The 16,374-nt window shown below is 43.6% G+C and overlaps 1 protein-coding gene across 1 annotated transcript in view; it reads left to right on the top strand.

The window, feature by feature from the left end:
* Nucleotides 1-9,937: 9,937 nt before the first annotated feature.
* The window catches only part of TOX (thymocyte selection associated high mobility group box), a gene marked incomplete at its 5' end in the record, with an annotated part of 296,838 nt that continues 290,401 nt past the window's right edge, over nucleotides 9,938-16,374 (top strand). The window contains one exon of the mRNA XM_082674743.1: nucleotides 9,938-10,039. Coding sequence (XP_082530869.1) covers nucleotides 9,938-10,039 — 102 coding nt within the window. The remainder of the gene's footprint in view (nucleotides 10,040-16,374) is intronic.

Raw genomic sequence — 16,374 nt, forward strand, 5'->3', positions numbered from 1 at the left:
TCTACTGGGATTTCATTGAATCTATAGATCATTTTGGGCAGAATGATATCTTAATTATATGAAGGCCCTCATACTATGAACATAGTATAGCTCTCTTTATTTAGGTCTACTTTCATTTCTCCCAGCATTGTTTTGCAAATTTTAGTGCACGGGTTTTATGTATATTTTATGGAATTTGTGTCAAAGTATTTCACATTTTTGATGCTATTATAAATTATTTTTTCAATTTCCAACTGTTTCTTGCTAGCATATAAAAATAGAATTGTTATTTCATACTGACATTTTACCCTACAACCTTGCTAAACTCACTTACTAGTTTAGTAGTTTTTTTATAGATTCTGATAAAGGACTTATATCTAGAACTCATACAACTCATTAACAAGTGGAAAAACAACCCAATCTTACAAAGGCAAAAGCTTTTAGCAGACTCTTCATCAAAAAAGATATATTAGTGGGCTTCCCTGGTGGCGCAGTGGTTAAGAATCCACCTGCTAATGCAGGGGACATGGATTTGAGCCCTGGTCCGGGAAGATCCCACATGCCACGGAGCAACTAAGCCCATGCACCACAACTACTGAAGCCCACGCGCCTAGAGCCTGTGCTCCGCAACAAGAGAAGCCACCGCAATGAGAAGCCTGCGCACCACAATGAAGAGTAGCCCCCGCTCACCACAACTAGAGAAAGCCTGCGCGCAGTAACGAAGACCCAATGCAGCCAAAAATAAATAAATAATAAAAATTTTAAAAAACACAAAAAACCTTTCATTAAAAAAATATATATACTAGTGACAAACATATGAAAAGATGTTCAACATCATTAGTGATTAGCGAAATTAAATTTTAAAAATATGATTACAAACCCACTGGAATGGCTAAACTTAAAAAGACTGATAGTGCTAAGTGTTGACAAGGATTGGGGGCAATCAAATCTTGCATACATTCCTGGCAGGAATGAAAAGGGGTATAATCAGTTTGGAAATTTCTTATAAATTTAAACATGCATTTGCCATACAATTTAGCAGTCACATTCCTAGATATTTACCCAAAAGAAATGAACACATACGTCCATACAAGTACCTACCCTTGGATTTTTATAGCAGCTTTATTCATAGTACTTAGAGCTAAAATAAACCCACATGCTCATCACCAATGAATGGATAAACAAAACTGTGTTATATTCATAATGGAATATTACTCAGCAATAAAAAGGAGCACGCTACTAATAGACTTGACAATGTGGATGAATTTCAAACACATTTTACTAAGAGAAAGAAATCAGACATAAAAGACCACATATTGAAAGATTCCATTTATATGACTTTTGGAAAAAACAAAGCTAGAGTGACAAAAATCAGGTCAAGTGTTTCTGGGCACTGGGGATTTGGGGAGAGGATTGACTGCAAAGGGGCCAAGGGAAACTTCTGGACTGATGGAGATGCTCTATATGATTGTGAAGATGGTTCACAAATGTATATATTTCTCAAGCTCATCAAATTGCACATTTAAAATTAGCAGATTTTATTGTAGGTAAATTATTTCTCAGTGGATTTGCTTCAAAAAAAAATCATGGTGACTTTAAATTATTACAAGTGCTGGTCCATAATCCCCTATCTGAGACCCTATGGGCCAAATGTGTTTTGAAATTCACAGTTTTTGAATTTTTGAAAGCTTATACAGTATATTAAATAACCCCCCCACTTGATGCCAGATTTGGGGTAGCACCCCATAATCAAACACAATACTATCTGCAGCAAAACATATAGTCACCAAGTAGGAGCAATAAATTCTATAGAGAGCATCTTGTCAGTTCAGATTAGATGTTGCCTCCAGATTTTGCTGCTGAATATTCCATGAAACAACTTCAAGTTATCGAGCTTTTTGAAGTTCAGAATTGAGATTAAGGGGCTGTAGTCCTGTCTAACCAATTTAGTATTTGCTGTAATTTATAATTCGGGGGTTGATTGTGAGGACGGGAAAAGATTAGGCTGAAGAGATAGGTAGATCACAGAGTGTCACTTTGCACGGTTTAATATTTTCCACGTGTATTTATAAACCACAACTATGAAAATGGCGCATTAACAAAATCTGAGTAAAAGGAGTATCCGGGTTACTCCTTTAGTCACAAACTCCTACCACTGCTTATGAAATCCTTACTGTAATGAAAATCCCATTGTCCATAAAATATTATAATACAAATATATCAGAGTCAGCTCCTATATAAAAGCCTTTCAAGAATCCCCAGTCCCTTCACGATGAAGTTCCAGCTTTTAGACAAACTTTCAGGGATCTGATTCCCTCTCCGTGACTCCCATCCCTCTGTCCTAATACCAGGCACCTTAAAAACTACAACATATACCCAGTTGCTTGTTCTGATTGTTCCCAAACTTTTCTTTGTCTTGAAAGCCTCTTTGACTCTCTTTATGCTCTTCTCTCTGTTTAAATGCACTTTTCTCCATTCTTTCTCTGGTTAATTTCTATTCTAGAGGTTATAGTTGGGTAAAGCAGTATATAGAGGGTATGGGTATATAGAGGGACCTTAATAGTGGTTTCCTTAACCATAAGTGATATCCAACCATAATAATCCAGATGAGGCAACAGAGAGAATATAGCACTATTGTAACCCTTCCCAACTTGTCAATAAAGTGGAAGTGTTTACATATTATGACATCCTGAATCTTTACCAATAGCTTCCTAGGTTAAATCTTTCTGAGACCAAGGAAAAATATACAAGTTGAGTTGTCTTCTTGCAAAGAACAATTTTTAGGGACTTGATATATGAGGGCCACCGATCCCATCTAAAGAGATTCTGTCCCTTCCCTCCAGGAGCTTATAATAGAGCATCAAACACATTAACACAGACAGACATGTTGGATTGCCAGTAGGAACAAAATGGAAACATTAAAGCAATACATGGATAGACAGGTAATTGCATTATGTAAAGGTCAAGTATAAGTAGATTTATAGTGGAAGGAAGCAGTGAGTACTTAATCAGGGCAGAGATCAGGAACTACAGGTGGAAACGGGGAAGGTTAAGGGTGAAGAGTCACTTGCCTAATCAAATGGGAGCTGAAGAGTCTCTTGCTGTCTTAAAAATGTGTGATTTTCGAATTAGCGAATTGAAGGCTATGCATTACAATACAGTATAGTGAAGCAGGAGGATTCCTTTTCTTTCATCCTTGGCTCTGAGACCATCCCAGAAGGCCATCTCTATCATTTGAGAGTATCCTTTTTAAAAAGTACCATTCTAAAAATATATTAAATATTTTAATTCCTAGTTTTATATCATATCTTAAATTTTGCCTGCAAAATCAGATGTTGCTATTTCTGTTTGTAACCAATGTCCTTGACAATACTCAGGAATGAGAGCTAATGTAAAAGAAAGCATTTTTTAGATTTCAAAGAGCTACAGGAGATGTCTTCGTTCATTTTTTGGATGAACTTTGTCCTAACTAAAATTTATGAGCACGAAACCCTTTAGATAATTAGAGCTAAGCTCAAACCCTCTGTCCACTGGACCTTTTCTAAGGAAGGAGTATTTCAAGAAGAGGAGGGGTGTCAGTGGGTGCTTAGGTGACTTCACAAATTTTCTCTGGGTGCCGAGATTTTAAAATCTGTCCTAAGGAGAGCCCACACTCCTTTGGCAATACATTCAAGATCGCTGGGGGAAATTATTTTCATGTGTGACTAAATCCTCAGTGCTCTAGAATTGCATCCAGTTCTTTATGTCGTATCTTCAGTGGAGGTGTTCTCTGGCTATTTGTCAAAGAACTCTTGAGATACACAATTTGAAGATATTACATTGCCTGTCAGTATGACCCTCTCCGGTCCTTTCGTCTTTCTTAAAGGTCTTATTTTCCAATCCTTTAATCATCTCGATGGTCAAAAACGAAGTGCCCTTCCCTCTTTGTCTCACCGTGGAGGTAGGTGCTGACTAGTTTAAGTCCCATGAGTTATATTGAGATTTTTCTACCCAAGGGCTCCCTTTCTTGTTTAAATCGAAGTGTTGCTGTTGACTCATCATATCTTTTTGAAAAGCAACCGTAACAAAACATAGCTTTGAACACATTTTGAAAGAAGACACAGGGTGTACAAGGGAAACAGAATTTTTTCCTTTGTGCTACTCTGTTTCCCCTTTGGGCCCACTTCATGGGAAAGTAGGAGGCTTGATTACCCATTTTCACCAAAATATCAATTACCAAGGCAGGAATATTAACTCAGGTAAGCAAAATGCTTGTGCCTTTCATCTCATCAATCCCACACCTACTCACCTTGCAGTTGACTTTTTATAGAACATTAGTTTGCATTAAAAAAAACACCCATTTAATTGCATTGGAAAAACACTTCACTGCCACTCTCCAGGCCGATACCATGTTGCAGCTGCTCCTATTTAAGGCATAATTGTAGCCTCCCTCTTCTACAAGGAACTAATTCTGATTTTGAAAGGATTTGTCCTCACAGTTTATCCTGATGAGAGAGGACTGGATTATTGCTGTGTAAAATAGCTGAATAGTCCTATTATAGCTATTATGCCACAAATGTCGTATATTGTTGAAGATCAAAGTACTGTACCACACTCAATGGTACAATGTACAAGCATGGCACACTTCCCATATTATGTAAAAAAATACTGCATTTTATGAGTCATTGAGTACCATGTGAGGTATCTGTGGGCCCTATATCATTTCTTTCGAACTTTCCTCATCATTCTGAAATCCTTTATTTTCTGGTTGAAAGACTTAGAATCTAGTCATTTCTCGCTAGTCTCCCCAGGAAATAAACTTCAGGACTCTGCGTTCTCCTGTTGCATTATATTATGTATTGCATATCAGTCTAGTTTACATTTGAATTACTTTAGAAAAATATTGAATGACTCTGGACAACAGTAAATTCTAACTAGCGAGTTGATAAAATGTAAACCTTTCCCATCAAAACCATTAATGATGGTTTTCGAAACTTTAAAACGTGTAGGACTCTGGGTTGGTTAGGTTCTAAGGAAACAAACAGCTATTTCACCCCATAACCTTGTTAGGAAGGTCAACCTATATACACATGCATAATGAGGTGCCTTAAAACAGAAGGTGGCCCAATGAGGTTCAAATGAATGGTCTGTAAAAAGAACAAGTCTTCTCTTCTACAGGAGAGATTGAGGCATTAGTTTTACTGGAAAGGTCACCCTTAAATAAGAGGCCAGTGAAAGACTGAATATTTAGTTATAAAATATGGCATAATTTGATTTTAGTTTTAAAATTTGGTATTTCAAAATAAATCCCTATGTTTCATTCTCATAGTACATATACAAAGGGAGTCTCCCTCAGAGAAAAACTAACTCCCAAACCTAATAAAAAAGTCCCTCAGGAAGTACCACTTTGTTGTTGAATGATTTTTATAAGACTCTCATCACGGATAGGATGAACTGTCCAGGGGATATTTTCCTTAAAGTAACACATTCTGTATGTAATTTGGAGACATTACTACAAGATTTAGGACTTACCGACATAGTACAAAGAATCAGTAAACATAAAATGTGGTCAAGGAAAACAACTGCAAATTTGAAAACACTACAATTTATGAAACCATAATTAAAATGAAGATGGGTAATGTTCAGGGTACCAAATCAAAGACTAAGTGTGGTTTGTAATTACTGGTTAGGATTTCCAATGTAATTTGTAAAACTAAATGAGACAGTGAAATTAAAGGTAAAGAAACGAGGACCAGGTCTAGGATATAGGAGGCATTTTATATATTGTAGCTATCCATATTATTACATCAATGCAAGTACGGAGATGTTTCCTTCATAGACACATGCTTTCTGGTAATGAGAGTATATAAAGTCCCTAGTTCAGATGACCAAACTGTATTTTGGACCTTATACAATAATTCATTCATGTTTTGTTGCCCAGACCCTACCCTAAATGAATTGAATCAGATTCTACGCAGGAGGACCCCGGGCACAAGTATTTTTCAAAGCTGCTGAGGTGACTCCACTGACCAAACAATGTTGGAAATACTGCTGGATAAGACTCTAAACTCATCTAAAGAAGAAACTGTTTTAGGTAATTTGTTTTTATATGTTAACCTACACACAACATATAGCATAGTGCTTCCCCCTGCCCCCCGTTCATATGGCTTTGTTGAAGAATGTACAAATACATGAATAAATGGACAAATGAGTACACTTAGCTGTGACATAGTTAAATGTTCCAGAAATTGAAAAGTAATATAATGACTCTCTACTATTTTATCTTCCAAAGTAATAAGATTTACTCAGAGGTCGAGCTATTCAAATTCCCCCAAGTTTTTCTTGGTAGAAGTGCACCCATTCAATACGTGATAGGTCTCGGGTGGAGCATTGTAAAGAGAGTATTTTTTCCGATTACACCAAGATGACCCTCACGGTCTACTCTCTATGTATGAGGGACTGGAGTTAAGGATTTTTAAATTTTTTACCAACAGCTCACATTCCCACGTGAGTTGGGTAAAACTCGGCCCTCCTCCTGTGTTTCTCCTTTGCTCTTACGCTACTAGTATACTCAACACTTCTGACACCAGATGTGTGGGTTTTCTCCACATCAGGCAATTCTGTGACACCAGCTGAATGTCCTGCAATTGAACTCAACTGTGACACTATCTACCCGCAGATAACATCAGATCCCACGGGATAAGGGCTCATTCTCACAAGACTGCCCCCCCCCCACCAAACACACGCACACTTCAGATACCAATTGCAAGTCTAGGTTGTTACCTGTGCTTCTGACCGATCAGCTATAAATCAGAGGTTCCCATGGCCCCCTCCTCGGGTTTGATTAATTCTCTGGAGTGGCCCACAGAACTCAGAAAAACAGTTGACTACTGTTTACCAGTTGAATATGTAAGGGTATAACAAAGGATATAGAGGAACAAACGGATGCAAGAGCTACAGAGGGCAAGGTACCTGGGAAGGGGCACAGAGCTGCTATGCCCTCTCCAGGGCCACCACTTTCCCAGCACCTCCACTGTTCACCAACCCAGAAGCTCTCTGAACCCCGTACTTTTGGGATTTTTATGGAGACATCATCACAAAGGCATGACTGATCATTCGCACCATTTTCATCTCCACTCCCCACTGACCTTCAGGGGCTACTCTCCATATATGAGTGATTGGAGTGAAGAGCTTTTTTATCAACGGTTCACATTCTTACCCATAACACCACGCCACGCACACACAAACACATCATTTTGACTCTACACACTGCACGTGGATTTTCCCTCGAGACAGAGGAAAGTGGTAAGTCTGTGGAGCAAAGTGGAGACATCGTTATCTTCCCCCAGGTGTCAAGATGTTGATGATAATATTGTTTCCGCCCTGAACTATTTCATCTTCTGATGTTCACAAGGCCATCGAACAGAAATCAATTACAGATGCTAAGGAAGTTTTTAAAAATCCAATTTTGAAGAGATGTAATACGATGGTAATAAATGCTGGATCGCTGACAGAAATTTAAGCTTAGAAATGTTTAATTTAAACCTAAAAGTTTTTTTTTTAATCATGGAAGAAAATGCATATAGGCACATTTTAGCATCTACAATTGAAATTTGAACACTGATGTTACAAACCACAAAACTTCATTTAAATTTTATTATAAAGACCTTTATTTAAAGAAAGAACATATTTTCTACTTTTTATTTTGTGCCTTGAATGATCTGGAAATATGGAGGCTCTTCTGAATCCAGTGGGGAAAAATTATTTTTTCTTACACTTCTCTCTCCCTACACCAATCTGCACCATGTTAATCTGGAGGTAGGGAGAAAGCTGGATTCTTGCCACTTATAAAAATGATGAGGGTGTGCTCGCTTCGGCAGCACATATACTAAAATTGGAACGATACAGAGAAGATTAGCATGGCCCCTGCGCAAGGATGACACGCAAATTCGTGAAGCGTTCCATATTTTTTTATAAAGCAATTATACTCCGATAAAGATGTTTAAAAAAAATGATGAAGGGAAGAAAGAAAACCATGGCTTACAAGAAAAAGGCTGTAAGAAGTATAAAGCAATGCTTAACAAAATGTTCCTAAAGGAGCCATGTATAGACGCCCAGTGATGTTCATTTTATCATTCCTTATACTGTCCTCATAGATTTTCTTTCAGATCTCTCTGCTTGTACGTGACTGATGCTCTCAATTGCAGAGGAAGCAACATAGCTATGGGAAAGTTATACGGAGCAGTTGGCAATCAACGTGCACTAGAAGGCTGTGCCCGGTGGTGAAATGTTATTAGTATCCTTCTTGGCGCCAGAAACAAGTGGAACAGATGAAGTATTTCCAGGCTTCTTTGTAGGGCCTTGGGTCCAGTGTTCGGGGCTGCTCCCTCCTGGGAGAGTAACTATCGCCCACTCCTGTTGGAGTTCCCACCAAGGACAGAGCCTCGGGAATAAATCTGTTGGACAGCGGCCAAGATCCGCCAAACTTTCCAACCACCAGGAGACACGAAATTCCAAGTTTCCGGGTTTGAGAAGTAAGGCGGGAAAACGTGACTGGAGCTTTCCTCGTCCCACTTACGGAACAGAGAAATAGGGAGGCTGATTCCAGGTCTTCCGTGGACCTCCAAGAGAATTACTGGGCTTCCAACTAGAAAAGGACAAGAATCCAGTAATGGGCAATTAGCAAGCCCACGTGTTTTCCCTCTAGCCCAATCTTGTGTGCTGATCATTGTTTTTCTATTTACCCTTTGAACTACCCCTGTGGTCTTTGCGAGTCCTTAAGGCAGCCCTAGCCTTCGCAAACCCTCCTGGGGGACAGAGATCACGGGGAGGGGAGGGCTGGAGGCGGGAGCGAGCAGCAGGAGAGGGGAGACCCTTCCAGCCCATCCACACCCTGCAGTCCTTTCGCGTCCCTGGGACAGTGGCCCACTCTCAGCACGCAGAGGGTTGGCGCTCCCTGAGGGCTCCCAGCCCCGAGAGCGGCGCTGCCCGGAAAAGTCACCTCCACCAGAAAGTGGGAATAGGGCTGGGGGAGCAGACAGCGGGGTGGCGAACGGCCGCGCCGCGGGAGGTGCGGGACGCAGAGAAAGAGGTGGGGACCGCCGCGGAGGGGGCGGTGGGAGCGGGGTGGGGCCGGGGCGGGGCCGGGGGCGGGGCTGCAGGGCGGGCTGCGCCACAGCGCCGCCTGGCTGCGCGCTCCCCGCCGTGCCCCGCGGTCGCAGCTGGGTCGGGCTCGCCGGCCCCTTTGTGTGCGACGCGCCGGAGGAGCGTGGCCCGGGCGCAGCGGAGGGTCCCCGGGGTCCCGCCGCCTCGGCCCGGGCCCGGCAGCGCTCTCCTCCTCCTCCTCCTTCGCTCCACCCTCCGCCGGCCCCCGGCCCCGAGCGGCCGCCATTGGGCCGCGAGCAGCCCGCGTCGTGCCGCGCACTCCACCCCGCCCGGCCCCGGGCGCTCACAAACCCCCACCTCCCGCCCCGTCTCCTTCTCCAGTCCTCCCCCCATCCCAGGCCTCCAAGGTGGAGAAAATAAACTCAAAGCAGAGCAACTCAGAGACTCCAATAAAACGCCCAGTACCTAGAGCCCGAGCGCTAGCGCGTGTGCCGGGCGGCGAGGGGCGCGGGAGGCGGGGATGGGGGGGCGGGCGGGGGGGACAATGAGCGCATGAAGTTACCTGCCCGGCGGCGGCGGCGGCGGCGGCGGGGCCGGGAGGCGGCGGCGGCGGAGCAGGCTGCGCGCTCGGCGCCGACGGGTGCGCGCCGCGGCTTGGGGGAGAGTTGAGCGCTTCCCCCCCCCTTTTCTTTTTCTTTTTTTTTTTTTTTTTTTCTCCTCTTCTTCTTAAACAAACCACAAACGGATGTGAGGGAAGGAAGGTGTTTCTCTTACTCCTGAGTCCAGACACCTCTCTCTGTTCCGTCTAAGCTTGTTTTGCTGGACACTTTTTTGAAAAAGGCAAAGAAAAGGAGTTGCTTGATGTGAAAGTGAAATGGACGTAAGATTTTATCCACCTCCAGCCCAGCCCGCCGCTGCGCCCGACGCTCCCTGTCTGGGACCTTCTCCCTGCCTGGACCCCTACTATTGCAACAAGGTGAATGCTCTGCTTTTGTTTCCACCGTGTTCTGAGTGCTCGGTCCCGGGAGGGGGGCGGCGGCGGCGAGCCCGCTGGGCGGCCGGGCGGTCGGTCGCCCGAGGCCGGTCCCGGGCGCGCTCGGCTCGCAGCCCGCGGCTGCCCTGCGTGCCCTCGGGGAGTAAATATTGCGGAGCCGCTCCCGGGCTTTGCCCGGCCCCCGCGATGGTGCGGAAAGTGACACGATTTGCTCGATCCTTTCCTTCCTGCTGTTCGCGACTAAGGCTCCCTGCCTAGGTTTGCCGGGGGGGCGTTGAAAAAAATTAGGAAAGAACGGCGGAATACTTTGGGGGTGTGTCTGGGGTCCGGGAACACAGGCAGAGAGTGGGAGAATTCCGTTTATTTTCTGGTTTCCCCTTCTCCCTCCCTCCCTGCTCTCCCGGCGGTGGGGGCTCGTGGCACCGCTTCCCCGCCCGGGATTAGTTGCCAGGGGAGCCGCCGGGAGTCGGGGTGCCGGGACCCGGGAGACGCCCCCGCCCCCCGCCGGGCACAGCGCTCCGCAACGCTTTTGTTTTCCCGAACCGGTCCGGGCGCCGGCCTGGGGGCCGGGGTGCCGCCGGGGCGCCGGGGCCGGGGGACAGCTCCCGCCCAGGGGTGCGCGCAGAAACAGCAAGTTTGTTAGGAGCCGGGCGAGCGCGTCGCGTTCACGTCCAAAGCTGCCGCCCTCGGCGCGGGGCTGGAGCAGGTCCCGGGCTGGGCTATGCTCACAGCCCGGTGACCCCAGGTGCCGAGGCCGCGGGGGCCCGGGGCGAGGCGGGCCATGAGGGTGACCGGGTCTACCGCGGAGGTCCGCTCGTCCGAAGGATGCAGCAGTCAGGGCGTACGGAGGGAGGGGATGACTCTCGGGGTTCCTCGAACTCTCAGCCCGCGGAGGGAGAACGCGCGGGGACCAGACTCCGAGAGCAGCCGCAGGTCCACGGCTGTCCTCGCCTCGGGCTTTTGGGACGTGTCTAAGCAGTCCCGCCCGGTGAACGTGGCGGGGAGAATGGAGTTCTCTGAGACTCAGGGCGAGACGTTTAGACGCCCAGTTCCCGCTCCGTGGTAACCCTGTCAGATACTCCCAGACCCTGCGAGCAATTCCGTGTCGGCCCCTCGGTGAATTCCGCTGGATAAATCGTTGGGACTAGTAACATTTGCCTGGTGGCGAGTCATCATCAAACAGCTTTTTTACGCGATACAGAGGTATTTAGCGCGCTGCATCCTCAGCCCCCGGGCTCCCCATCACGCAACGAACTCGCAACTCCGAGTCTTGGTCAGTCCACACACACACACACACACACACACACACACACACACACACACACACACACACACACACACACACACACACACACACACACACACACACACACACACACACACACACACACACACACACACCTGTGAGTTATATCACCCCGTGGAGAAACTCCTCGATGCCGTGTGTACAGTGCAAAATCCAGGAAAAGGGATGTGCATGTGTTGATGATGTTTAGGCAAGTTAGAAACCAGGGAAATCTAGTCTTGTGCAAGGCAGAAAGGCTTTTCATCCTGCAAGAAGGGGCCCTTTTAACTAGGGGCAAGTTGGAAGGCATGGGTAACTTTGGCCAGAGAAGTTTGCGTGATGAAGTTTCATTATTTGTTGGTAATACAGTCTGTTTTGCCTTAATGAGCAGGTCTTTTGTGTTTGCAGCATTTTATTTTTGCTTATAACACTACTACTACTAACCATAATAATAAAGTAGCAGTCTTATCTTGGATGGTAAAGACATATTCCGCAGTAGTAATTGGAACCAAAAGGTCAGAAACATTTTGGCAATGAAACTGGACAAATCCTATTAAATTTATCAGTGATTTTAGGCTCCAAAAAGAAGGTAATGACTTGGGTACACATTTCACTCGTCATTCTTGTGATAGTAGGGTCAGATTTGATTTAAAAGTTAAATGCTTTGGAAAATCAAGAATTACTCCAATACATTAAATCATTTTCCAATTAAGTGCTTTAAATAATTTTAGTGGGTTGTGCTGTGAATTGAATAAATTAATTTAGAAAGTCTTCAGAATTTCTTTACTAGCTCATTGAAGTTCCTTTTAAGTCACCCGGTGTATGAGGAGCAAACTGTTCTTTTAAAATGCAAATTAGCCACCCTTTCTATAGACTAGATGCAAGTCTTCTACTTTACTTATCCAGGGAATAATGGATTTTTAAAGATGCACAGTCATAAGATACACTTCTAATAGTAGGAAGAGACTTCATGGAAATGTTTCTCACAGGATGTCTGCTCCTGCCTTTCTCTGGGTAGCAGTCTAACAAATATATTTGTCACTGATCCCAGTTTATATTCAGTGTACTGAGTAGGTTTGCTAGGCCCCAGAAAACCCGGGCACTAGTGTTTTCTACTCCATCATGATTAGCATTGGCACAAAATTTCTGTCCAACTCCACAGTTTTAGTTGCTTAGAATGTAGTCAACCAGGATTCATTTTTACCGTGACTCAGGTAGATCTGCAGGGATCTGAAAGGTGGGCAGAAGTTTGAAAGAGGTGAAATAAGAAATCTGTATCCACGTTTAGTAAAAACAAGTTGGACCTGACTTCTCCCAGAGAGAGGAGACTGCAAAGTAAACCTTGTCTCTTTCAGAGGTGTCATGAATACGTAGTTTATTACAAGAAACAGTCACTTTGTCAGGTTATTTGTTTTCAATAGGATGAAAAGATCATAAATTACTAATTGTCTTTATTTAAAATCTGTCAACACTGTACTAAAGTCAGTGTGCTGAATCCCAGAGGAACCAGTATCTTTCTGTGCTGCAGCAGCACACAGTTGTAACTAGTTTCTCCAGTGACATTTTTTTCAATGTCAGAAGAGACCCTAATCCAGAAAATGAATATCCTCTTCCTGAAGCTTTTCTAAACTAAAATGAGGTTGTTTTACTTTGCTGACATTTTCCAGCACTGCTGCTCTATAGATTTTGCCAAAACACTACTTACATTGTTCAGTTAATAAACTCTGTAGGAGGAGTTTTTTGGAAAACAGTTTAATTTAGTATCGCTCTATCGTAAGAGCACATTACGTTATGAGCACATCACTATGCAAACTGGCCTCCATTTTCACATAGCCCATTGCAGGAGAAAAGTGAGAACAATGCAACAATGCTGGTTATGGCAACTGTGCGAGGCATCTCTTATACAAACAGCCAGAACGGATGGCACGTTGCTGTATATAGGTCAGCCTTTGAAATAGCAGTGTAGCTCATAGACTGGACAGAAACATGTAGGCTGGAAGTAACAGTGGTCACCTCTGGCAACTTAAAGCATGGCTATATTTCAGACATTGAGAGATGGGTACCACACTGGAGTTTCGTCTAATTAAGGCCATTTTAAGTAACAGTGTATCCCTTAATTGAGCTGAATGTTACCAAAAGAAATTGGATTATAGGAGCTCACAATTGGAGTCCAGTAGTAAAATAGAGTCCTCTTTTTTGGTTCTAGTTGAAGATGTCAGAGCATCAGTTTAAATATATACCCGCAGAGTAATAACAGTTCCTTTCAGTTTCTTAGTGCAGTGTCATTTCTGAAGATTGTTTTCACTGATTTTATGCTAAATTGGGACAAAGAAGTGGCACTTTTTCATTTTTGCAATGATATGATGTGTTCAGTTATTGCTCAGTATCTGCCCACAGAAGGAGTAGTAATACAATTATGTTATGACATGGCTAATGACAGGGATGCTGACCTCTGCCAGCAGTGGGAGAGGAAATAATGGTCTTTACTGTTCTCAGCGGTTGCTTTTGTGGAATCAGGTCCTGAATCTTTCTTTGGTTGATTTAGACGCAAGGAAGTTCAAAACACAAACCCATACTGGCTATATACAGAGTGAAGAATAATGGGCGTTTGGAATATTGGGCTTTTATCATTGAAATGAGGGAGGACAGTGTATAATCTTTTCACATAAACATAGGAGGAAGGACCTATTTGTGATGAACTCTGCGTTAAAATGTCAGGGCTAACATTAGACATTTGATAACTTCTGAGAAAAACAAGATTTATTATCATCTCTGCAAAATCTCCTTCGAGTTTATTTTCCTATTTAGAGTATTACGTATTGTACTTCAATGGGGCAAAACTCATCCTATCTAAAATACAGGATTTGCAAGCACATTATGATGGAGTCATTATTTCTACTTCAATAAATGTAAGAAAAAGGAGGAGGCGGAAGGGGAGGGTTACAAGTAATCTAGAGCATCATGCTTGATTAGCTCTCCACCCACCCCCATAACTTCTAGGACTTTGGGAAATTCATAGTCAATACTCTGAACATCGTTAGTGTAATTAAAACTCTCGTGGGAGTGTTATTAAGCTGGCATCTTTCATAAGTTTTGAGGTCTTTAAGTATGTTTTAAATAAATTTATAGGTAAGAGCGTAAGTCAAGCAATCATCTGGTTTTGGCCACTAAATCAGATAGCATACAAAACCCTCAAATGTAGCTAGCTATCTTGACTTTGTGGGATACTTCAGTGTCATAAACTCCAATTTTAAATGTCTATGCAACAATTACAGTTTTGAGCTTTGGAGCTCATGATGTTATTTCTAACATGCTCGCATGGTTTAGTGTTCTCACAGTTTATCGTACGTGTTAGAAGTTACTGAGTGACGATACTAAGGAACGTTTTGATATTTTGCTTCGTTGGAAAAACTAAACTGATATTTCAATATGATCTTAGTTGCTTGTTGTAGTTTTTCTTAAATGACATGATTGCAAGGGCTTAGAACAGAGGAAAGAAGTAAGGTACTTGAACCTGAAAGAAGTAGGGAAAGGTCCAAGTTTAAGAATGGTTTTCTTGGTACCAAAACTGGGTCTCCAATGTGGGTTTTGGTGTGTGGAACTATTTCTTGTGGGCATACTTTTTTTGTGTGATGGGCTCAATTCAAGAAAGGGATGGGGGCTTCCCTGGTGGCGCAGTGGTTGAGAGTCCGCCTGCCGATGCAGGGGACGCGGGTTGGTGACCCGGTCCAGGAGGATCCCACATGCCACGGAGCGGCTGGGCCCGTGAGCCATGGCCACTGAGCCTGCGCGTCCGGAGCCTGTGCTCCGCAACGGGAGAGGCCACACCAGTGAGAGGCCCGCGTACCGCAAAAAAATAAAAAAAATAAAAATAAAGGGTTGGGTTAGAGAATTGGGGTAGGGATGAGAATCCTATTTAGCTATGAAGGATGACTTATTCTACTGCTTCCCAGCATTGTGCTAACTTCCTAGAAAGTTGAAAAGACCCTGGGGATATTTCTCAGCTATTGGAGATCCCCCTGCCCTGCTGGAAGCCTGCCCTCAGCAGCTGCTCTGCCTGTGCGTCTGGTGCCTCTTGCCTCCCTCCTTTTCACCCCCTTCCCAAACACCCCCAATCCTGGAACGACTCCCCCTCCCCTGCTTTTCTCCTTCCCAGTCTGGGTCTGAACCTGGGCGGTGTGCACTTCCGAACCTGAAGCCCTCCCTCTCCTCAGATTCTTGACTCACCATCGTGGCTGTCTTGGCCGCCATGCTCCCTTTTCTACTTGCCATCATTGTTATCATAACCGTGTTAACAAATCCGTTCTTCCTCCAGTACCTGACCTTCTTTGGGGTAAGGAAGTTGGAATCTGCCAGTCCTCAGGCCCATATCCACTTCTTAAAATCCTGAACTAGGCTACTCTCCTTTTCCCCATCTGAATGAATGACATTGGAGCCTAGAATAATAGACTAAGAAAACATAGACTAAGACATGATGCTGAGAGGAAAACCATGGTGGGTATTTCTAAGCTCTTATAGCTCACCTCTCCCCGCACATGTTATGCAGTGTATTTAGAGCTTGAAATCAGCTCCTTGAACATCCCCTATCGGTGAAAAATCTTTATTTAGACTCTAAAATAGTATGAAAGTGGGACTGTGATCTCCTGATGTTTAGTTGCACATAGTAAGTTAGCTGAGTTACACTTACAGTGAGTATGTGGGTTGGCCTATGTATGTGTTCTTATCAGAATATGCATAGATGACTAAGATGGGAATAGTTGGAAATGCAGAACCTATTTAACTAATTACTTTTATCATCCTACATCTTAGCTTATCCAAACGTGAATCTCAGGGTTTCTGGGAAGTCATAAGGTAGAATATTTAACTTACACCTCAAGGAAAATTAAATATAGTTATCATGACTTCATTAAATGTTATTAACATTTACATTTTAAAAATATTATCAGTTGTTTAAGATAACAGTTATACTGTATACAACCAAATCTAAGAATCTAAAATGTATACCTTTAGGAGAAAACAAGGTTGTGGTAAA

Source organism: Grampus griseus (assembly GCF_964374135.1).
Source record: "Grampus griseus genome assembly, chromosome: 17".
NCBI classification, from domain to species: Eukaryota; Metazoa; Chordata; class Mammalia; order Artiodactyla; family Delphinidae; genus Grampus; species Grampus griseus.